General features: G+C 40.3%; 2 protein-coding genes across 5 annotated transcripts; both read right to left on the bottom strand.

The window, feature by feature from the left end:
* Nucleotides 1–659: 659 nt before the first annotated feature.
* LOC107263144 (ankyrin repeat domain-containing protein 13C) lies at nucleotides 660–5851 on the bottom strand. 4 transcript variants are annotated; one of them, XM_015730047.2, is made up of 10 exons: nucleotides 5702–5851; nucleotides 4817–5055; nucleotides 4652–4693; nucleotides 4476–4580; nucleotides 4257–4388; nucleotides 3944–4155; nucleotides 3673–3804; nucleotides 3431–3592; nucleotides 2951–3354; nucleotides 2412–2660 (listed from the first exon to the last, which is right to left on the bottom strand). In XM_015730047.2, the coding sequence occupies exons 2-10, from the start codon at nucleotides 4932–4934 to the stop codon at nucleotides 2603–2605; spliced, it is 1365 nt and encodes a 454-aa protein (XP_015585533.1). In that variant the 5' UTR covers nucleotides 4935–5055; nucleotides 5702–5851; the 3' UTR covers nucleotides 2412–2602. The 4 variants fall into 4 exon arrangements, with proteins under 4 accessions (XP_015585535.1, XP_015585533.1, XP_015585532.1 ...); XM_015730046.2 differs by having other exon boundaries at nucleotides 5505–5823; XM_015730049.2 differs by lacking the exon at nucleotides 2412–2660 and adding an exon at nucleotides 660–2105 and having other exon boundaries at nucleotides 4817–5818.
* Nucleotides 5852–7162: 1311 nt separating this feature from the next.
* Nucleotides 7163–8912, bottom strand: LOC107263019. Its single transcript, XM_015729801.2, has 2 exons — nucleotides 8143–8912; nucleotides 7163–8063 (listed from the first exon to the last, which is right to left on the bottom strand). Exons 1-2 carry the CDS (start codon nucleotides 8720–8722, stop codon nucleotides 7792–7794), a joined length of 852 nt encoding a protein of 283 aa, XP_015585287.1. The 5' UTR covers nucleotides 8723–8912; the 3' UTR covers nucleotides 7163–7791.
* Between the last annotated feature and the right edge of the window lie 28 nt (nucleotides 8913–8940).

Genomic DNA, 8940 nt, shown 5'->3' with positions numbered 1-8940 from the left:
TTGTACGAGCGTCCCTTGGAACTCCCTAAACTGCAATGAGATATGTACATATCGCGAAATCTAATACATATTGCTCGTAGTTTAAGCAACTAAAATATCGGAAATTATTTGTTAACTTAATTGTCTTCGATTCAACTACACTCTCGATGGAAAAATATCTTTGTGGTTCCTGACCTACGATCATAATCGTCGAAAGAAACCACGCTTATCTCATGAAGAAGTTTCACTTTTAAATTCTGACGAATCTAAACCTAAACCTAAACATCAAAATAATTTGTTTTTCCTTCGCGTCAATTCAGTTTTAGTTATAGTTATAGTTTTAGTATTAACGATTATCGTTATCGTTATTGACCGCATATTTCGTGGAGACCAACTATAATACCTTAAGTATGACATTACGACCCTAAATAGTTTACTAATTCTTTCGTTCTCCGATGCAAATGCGCCAATTCGATGTGTTCACGATGCTCCCTTCCTTCATTATAATAATAGGGATCGACTTGGCTGACAGGAGTAAAAGAATTCGGCCGCACATATCGGGGATATTTATGAAATCGCAATTCTAGAAGTTAAACAGGCGTGAGGTGAGGAATTGAAAGGCGAAACGATTGCGAAACGAGTAGGAGATGTCACGATTGGCCAAAGAAATGAAATTCATATTTCGTGATACACTGTCGAGTACGACAACCTGCATGATTATTTAAAAATATAGTTTGAGGCTATAGGGAACACTTTATCATCGAGGCATTGAATGGCATAATTTTTCTTAATCGCTAATTACCTAATCATTTCACACTGACGTATAATAAGAACAAAGTAAGCTCGAGCACGACACACTTTACACAGGGAAAGGAGTTACGCGTACATTGTTATGCCTGAGTATAGCGAATAAATTTGGACAATGGTGAAAAAAATCCATCGGCATATTGAATAATGAATAATAACGATTCGAAAAACGTTAGGACAACAGCACCGCTGCCGCTTTCCATTTTTCCATTGGCTTCGAAGAAAAATTCGACGATAGTATGGCGAGGAAAGTGCATGAGAACTCTCAATAGTTTTAAGAAAGTACACCTTTTGCCTGATTTTTTAGCGCAAAAGCGAACGGACAAACGCGTTAACTAAAGGTACGCCTGCAAATGTCATTTTCTTTTCAAGATGAAAATTCTTTCCAAATTGAAATACTGTAACATTATTATCGAATAAATGAAAAAGAACGGATAAAATTTTGTTCTTTAAGAGCATAATATTTTACAGTACAACGCATTTACCTATGTCTTGTAAAAACGTTTCTTGCAAATCTACTGTCACAAACTTACCTGTAATTTCAAAAATGATCTCGTCAAGTATGCGCATAACTGTGATCGTAAGTATTAATTTAAAAAAAAATAAATAAATAAAAAAAAGAGTCAGCAACGAAAGTCGGTGCTACAGTCATTTCAATAAAAGTGTAACGATTGTAAATGACAGATGATGATTGCACTTTGATTAAAACTTCTTTGTCAGCGTACGAAGAAATAATTTCGTGGCGCTTAGACATGCGCAAAAATCAGACTTCTCGATTATCTTTTGGACATTTTAAAGCCCAGCGTTGAGCTCAATTAAGTTGCTTGCTCCCAGATGCTCAGTCAAATGCCATTATTGCTTGTCAGGGGTTGACAGTTAAGTTATATAGTGGCGAGCCAATTGTTACTCGAGCAGTGGGAGTTAGAAATTATGATGGGCGCGATGCTCTCGATGACAATGTGAACACTGACGAATTTCTCGAACGAAGAGTACTGAATGTCGACTGATCGATTCGCATGTCGCTGTTTATCGTAAAGCCAGAAGAAGGAGGTCACAAAAATTGATGATCGACGACTCTGCAGGTCCAGTTTTTTCTCCATATCCGCTATTCAACACTCTTCGTACTTAAGTATGGATGTATTACAGCGTGTTACTCGATGAGCTGGACGCAGCGACTGTAACAGATGCTGCCGAGGCTGATGCAACACGGAAACTCGACTGTTAGGCGTTCCCCAAGCAGAAAACGAGCAAGTCCCAGATAGGTCCGATAATTGACCTCAATTAGTGTTAGGCTGTCGAAGCGTCAGAAGTCTGGAAACCTGTAAGGTAAAATTGTTGGATAATCATTGCCGAATATTAAGCGTTAATATTGGCTTAACAGATTAACTAGGACGGCCCATTCTTGGATTATTAAATGATAAAAGCTAGCAAGGGGATAGCAGCGACATGGCGAACCCTTCATAAGCGATTCATCATTTGGATTACGGTTAGTATGATGAATTACGGAATGCATTGATGATGCTAGTAAGCATTTATGTTTCTGGCGCATAAACTATTTTAGAAATTTCGTAAAATATGAAAAAGTGTAACCTCGTCATGGGAAGGGTAGTAATATCTTTCAGGCAGTACATTTATTCCAGATAATATATACGATAACATTTTTTCTTCGTTTTATTATTAGCTATAAGAGAATCATTTCTTCTGATTTTATCTAGATCAGATTCGATAAATGGTTTATCTCTCATTTAATATTAATTTAACGGAATTTTTTTTCGAATCTATCAATAAAATACGACACAAGGAGTGACTTTTATCTTCAAAGAGACGATGCAGTATGTAGGACCGGCATCATCGTCAAATATGCGCCATAATCTCTGAAATTCATCATTCCATGATTGAATATTACGTCTTCCAATTGACTAAGTAACTGTAAATATCACTGCTAGATCTGAGAGTCTCGTTTTATTTTTAATCTTAGATATCATCATTGAATTCACAATTGAATTATACAAAACGTAAATCATTCGCTTTGCGCGCGTCCGACAAAGTATAGCGCGGTTCATCGTACATTTATTTGGGCAACAAGACAAGGAAATTCGTCACCCAATCGAACGAAGCAACGATAACAAACTGGATGTACCGCGATTAAAATGTTCTGACTCACCTCATGGGATCTTCAAAGTAGTCTGACGGTACTTGAAACAATTCTGGATCGATATCGTTTCTAAAGGCGAACTCTTGAAATGTTATTTTCGCTGTGACCGTGGGTAGAATGGGTATGTCAATCTTGACAGGGAACCCGGGTGGCAGTTTCATCAAGACGAATTGTCGCAATTTGCTAAAGTGCTTGAATGGTGCGATGACTTCCAAGACGTTAAGCAACATGCCAACTGTCAATGGAAAGTCCGGGCTCATAGCCACTGTCGCCTTGAATGACTTGCTGCTCTCTTTGTATACATGGCATCTGCCCAGCAGAGGGCATTCACCGGGTGATGCGGCAAGGTACTCCTCCCAAGTGATGCTAGACTCCGGTGGTGGGTTTAACGAAGCTCTTCTCAATGGAGGCTGCTGACAGAGATGCATATATACATGCTTCAGAAGTTAAAGATTCAAATTATTCGACTGTTACATATATTATAGGTACCTCCCCGTTTGTGAAACCTTGAGAACTCCCTTTTGTCAAGGACTCCATAATGGCTTTATTTTTTTGAAGGTCCTCCTCACTCAGGTGCTCTCGTCTTTTTCTACTCTCCAACACCATGCCATTTATCTGATAGAAATCGGCTTGAAAAGGACCAACCATTTCCTAAAGCACACCAAATTCCCGTATGTGATGTATATAACGAGTACATCGCTGAATCTCGGTATCAAGACAAAAGGACTCACTCTTTTATCTTCTCTGAAAATCCATCCAGTCTGCGCTCTTGAGAATGTGATACCTTTCGTTGACATTTGAACTGCCATGATGTCACTGGACATGCGAATATCGATTTCATCCTCTATCTCAAGTTCAGTCTCCTGTACACACACATGCGTAAGGCAAATAACAGAAATAATAATTTTGCAGTCTTCCTGCAATCCCAGATCTCGCGGGCTCTCCATCATATATCCACGAACTCATATTAGTAACATAATGGTGTTTGAAGAAATTAACAACCTCATATTTAACTCTCTGATAGAGTTTGGCCTTATTGTCGAGGACAGTGAGTGATTTGCTCGGCTTTTGATCTCCATTAAAGATGAAAGATATGTCACCCCTTTCCCATCTCATATCATTGAAATCTACAAGTGTGGTATCCATTCTTATCGACGCTCCACTTTTATGTATTCTACAGATGTCTGATGGCAGTATTCTAGATACCAAGGGTACTGAAAGGAGAATGATAATTTTAGGTCAAATCAATATCAAATCGATAGCAGCATTCAGAGTATTTCCTATGCCTGCAAATACGCTCATTAATAACACAAACCCCAACTCTGAAAATCCCATTTAAGTTCCATGTAAAAGTCTCCCATCTGCCGCAATGCAGTAACCAAATTTGGTCTCCTTTCCTCCATCTGCTCCCTTGCTTGTTGCTTTAATTTTCTTACTAAAGATGATACTGCAATAAATCACGTTCAGGTTCCCCCTCTTGCTGTTTCTTATAATACGTTTTATTATGAAAGCATGTCTAAGCACGACTACTTACTGGTTTGTCTATCGCCATAACTGATAGCTTCTGCCAAAGGGCTCCATCCAGCCAGATTCTTAATCTTTACGGATGCCCCATGTGCAAGCAACAACTGGACAAACTCTGTTTACATAAAACATATTGTGATCGGAAAGTTAAATCAATTTAATTACATATCCATTAGAACTGCTTACCTTTTCTTCCTAACATAACAGCCAAATGCAAGGGCGTATTTCCTATAAAACAGATGGTAAATTGTTAATGATTATTTAAAATATCTTTCAAGACTCTGATTACAATAAATGAGTAATAGCACTACTGCTCGAAGGAAACAGCGTTGTACAATAAATTCTTCTAACCTTGGTTATCTTTTTCTGAAACATCATGTGTCCTGATTAGTAAGCTTAACCCTTTGATATCTCCTTCGAATATACATCTGTGAAGAGGATACTGATCTTTGGCAGATGCATCAGCCATGATCGGTCTTGTTGCAGATTATGGCAGTGGTGGCTAGGTTGATGACAAGGATGTCTACGTAGCTGAGCTTGATAATTGTAGAGCAACTTCAAAGAGAAACATTCTTGTCTGTGCCTCTCCGCTGCAATTGTTGTTAAACGATGGTTGCATTTTCATTTACTTTTCTGGCCAGGAATAACTTGATGCGTGACATATTTGCACTAAACTTGGCTTTTGACTCTTTATTAACCGTCCGTTATCATTAGCTTTTGGATTATGAGCTCCAGGCATAAGACATGTAAGAAACTTCAAATCACAATTGGAAACCAGCAGAAGTACAGTACCGTGGGAGCTGTTAATTTAGCGTCGTGAACATGATTGAATTGTGAATTTTATCAGCTGACGAGAGATCGTGATTATTTTTTTGGCAAACTCGTGAAGTATTTGTTTTTACACAAGTGCACACTGAGCTACTAAGCGTCCTAAAAACATCGTGTCTTGCTCGAATATCGCTTGCTTTCATAAGAAATTATAGAATTATAGTGAAATATGGTGTAATACTCTTCAAAAAATAAATGACACTTTACGTACGTGCATTGTCACGTCAGTATACTTATCAGAGGAATCACATGGAGTGGACGTTTTGTCACAACTATATATTGATAGCTGTCAAAGTAGTGTAGGAAGCAAGTAGTGCAAGAAAACAATTTCTATCTGACGTATTATAGCTTGCAAATATTATTTTCGTAATTGAAACAACTTTTAATCGACATGATATAAATATTGACCTATATGTCTAATGTAGAATATAAATCCTTTTTACGCGTCTCTAGTTAGATGTCCTAATAGAACAGCGTGTCACCATTTTGTCTGTGCAAAGGATACTTGGATACTGGTAACCATTGCAGGACGGATAGTAGATTTTGATTTTAGAAACTTATTGTTCGTGCTGAAGTCATTTACACACTCAATTTTTACTTAAATACAACCTGTTGTCAATGACCATAGAGGTACATACAGAAGTAAGTATGCTTCATGATTCATCATATTCAATTAATATGAGTAACATTATACTTTATGCTAGTAATATATTCGTGCACGCATTGATTCCAATATAATACAATTAGTAGAACTGATAGTATGTTTGTACATACAAGAAATGTCTTCCTTTGAATGGACTAAAACTATAATCCGTTAATTATATCGATTCAAGAAAATACTCTTTAATGGTCATACAAACTGCAATATCATCAGTAGCACCGTTTTAACTAGGCATTCATGTGTATTAAGTGCCGCCGAACGAGTCTAACACGTGAGACTATGGGTGCGTTCCCATATTCACTCAAAGCGCTGCGAGCATGCTTGTGTTTCACTCTTTGCATGCGGGTAAACAGGGACGCAACTTCTTCTTCTTGTTCCTTATGGCTTTATGCCCTCATAGAGGGCCAAGTGCCAGGGACACAACAATACTGGTAGTATTGGCAGTGAATTTTGGAACGTACCAACAAAAATAAGTAGAAAGCGGGCACACAGAAGCGGCCAATGAGCCAACAGCATTGGGTTGTACATAAGTACATACGTCTAAATCTGTTCCAAATCATTTCGTCCATTGGTGCCGCTGATTGCTGTATTTTCACATAGGGTATTATATATGGTATTCTGATCCTGCAATGCATCATGGAAAAGGTGTGAAGCGGTAGCGCCGCCACCAATGTCTCTATCGTACTATCAGGGTCTTTAGTATATTCGTGCTTAGTATATTCGTGAGTATGTCCCATCTCAAGAGACCTGACAAATTCCCTCGTCCGAAAACCAATTCCCCCCTATCCCTTCCTCGTTTCCCACCAAACTGTAGTGATATCATCTGGTTTGTATATATTTTCACAGTTTCTACATGTATCAGAAAAGTCGTCAATCACCCAGAAATCTAGGACTAGGTTATGCAAAACAATCACGTCTACCGAAGGACTAACTTTTCTAAATGGTATGTAGTACTTAAGGTAATTAACATCTAGTGAGAAAATGAATGCTTGTGTCGGCGCAAAGTTACATCCGTGGTTATTTAAAAGATATTTTTCTGGAGCCAATGAGTAGCGAGACTTTGTATTGACGTAAATTGATACAAGTTGGGTAATTTGAAACCATCCAATATCATTAATTAGGTTATATGCTATAAAGTCTGCTTCTTATTTTTTGATAATAATTGTTTACGATGATGCTTGAAAGTTGGGAGTGAAGAATGGACAGCCTTTTAAAAAGTATGCTTTTATTAACAAATCGAAACACGATAATAAATATATGTTGCATGAAAATAAATAGTCGTACGATCGGGAGCAAGTGGTTCTCACGAATCACAACAAACTGTTCGTTCTTAGAATGTTAACGTCAAGGTACTCCTAGTGAAACATTTGGCTCGATTTCCTTGCATGCCGCAGCAATATGCTTTCGTTCCCCTGAGGACATTGATAAGCTGAAACGTTCAAGTCTTCCAGCATTTGAATATTTAAATATTGTAGCCCTCTTCTGAAAGAAGTCGAGCAAACGAGTGTGAACGTGCCTTTGATGGCGTATTTCAATTTACTTGGGAAGAGCCAGAAGGTTATTATCTGGGTTCACTGCTTTTTCGCCATCATGCTCTAGGGTACGCCCTCTTGCAAGGAAGTATCCTTGCCGACGATGTCTCTTGGTGCAGATTTCACCATTCAAAACTTCGTCTTCGTGTTTCAAGTAGTCGCTATAGCCGTCTTTCTTGTCGTTGTCATCGTTTATTGCATCCACATTATTTAATTCGTCGCAGTCGTGGTCATAGTTTCAATTGTGCTGTGATCGAATGATCAGTGGTGACAGTCGCGTTGACAGTCGCGCGTGATGTCAAAGTCTAGTAGTTCATTCCAGCGGAAGAGGAGGACGAACCAGAACTGGCCGACGAAGAAGACGACGAGGAGGAGGACGAGGGCGAACCGTAGGATCCAAGATTCGAACCGGCATAATAGCTGTACGCGAGACTCTGACCGTCGATGCCGTTCGTCGGCGTCCAGACGCGAGAGTAGGGGCCGTTGCCATCCCAAGTGTTGGCTGGGTCGTAACTCGACGTGGTCGAGGGTACGGGAGGAGCACCGTAGGCCGGCGCCGCAGGTTCCATGGACATGCCTAAAATTGATATGTCTCGTTACTCACTGTGGCGATAAAGAAGGTTAATCCGGTTGGCTCAAGTCCGCAAAGTACATACCCATGGGAGGCATCATGCCACCTTTCTTGAAGAATTGAACGGCGATGAATCCCACTACGAGAAGAATCGCGAGCTTCGAGAGGACGAGGGCCTTGAGAGCTTTGAGGCCTATTATGGCAACAAAGATTGGCATCAGGGCTTTTAGCTTGAGCTTCAGGAGCAAAAGGAAGGGCAACAGGAGTTTCTTCTTGAGGATCCCACGGGCCTGACCGGTCGCAACATCGTTGTTCTTGAACTCGATGTCAAGATCAGCGAGACTCCTGCTGGGCCTGTAGTTCAGGCTCGCGTCAACGAAAGGCAGGTCGACGCTGTAATCGAAGCTCTTGAGATACTTGGCACTTCTCGCAACAACGGCTTCGTCGACGCTCTCGAGGGCGCGGGCTTCCGTGCTAGTGCCGAGCTTCCCGTCCAGATAACCGAGAACCTCGTGCTTCAGGCAGGACGACCAGGAATCCGCAGCGATGCAGCGATTCAATGCACTTGTCAGAAAATCCTGATGGCCGGAAGCGGTCGAAGAACCGATGATGGCGGCGCCGACGCCAACGAGCGCCACCATATTAAAGAAACTTGTCGAGCGCATTTTTCGTGTCTCTTACGTTCCGCCTATCCCTCGTGTCCTCGGTACACTGAGACTCTCCTCGTGATTTTCTCTTCTTACACCAGAACACACTCGGGAAGTCAACTCGAATCACTCAGAAGTATTGATCGATCGATTGCCCGATGAAACGCAATCGGCGATCGAACTGCGACTGACGGAGGAGTGGCCCGCCCCTTTTATTTAATTTCCCCTGCGAATCT

The sequence above is a fragment of the Cephus cinctus genome, unplaced genomic scaffold (genome assembly GCF_000341935.2).
Source record: "Cephus cinctus unplaced genomic scaffold, Ccin1 Ccin1_scaffold0132, whole genome shotgun sequence".
Taxonomy (NCBI): Eukaryota; Metazoa; Arthropoda; class Insecta; order Hymenoptera; family Cephidae; genus Cephus; species Cephus cinctus.
This window is presented reverse-complemented; position numbering and strand designations above follow the sequence as displayed.

Coding starts and splice junctions, on each gene's coding strand:
- LOC107263019 (XM_015729801.2), bottom strand. CDS start 8,722: ATGCGCTCGACAAGTTTCTTTAATATGGTGGCGCTCGTTGGCGTCGGC. Junction 8,064..8,142: donor TGGCATGATGCCTCCCATGG/GTATGTACTTTG, acceptor TATCAATTTTAG/GCATGTCCATGGAACCTGCG.
- LOC107263144 (XM_015730047.2), bottom strand. CDS start 4,934: ATGGCTGATGCATCTGCCAAAGATCAGTATCCTCTTCACAGATGTATA. Junction 4,581..4,651: donor TGTTATGTTAGGAAGAAAAG/GTAAGCAGTTCT, acceptor TTATGTAAACAG/AGTTTGTCCAGTTGTTGCTT. Junction 2,661..2,950: donor TACTTTGAAGATCCCATGAG/GTGAGTCAGAAC, acceptor GATGAATTTCAG/AGATTATGGCGCATATTTGA.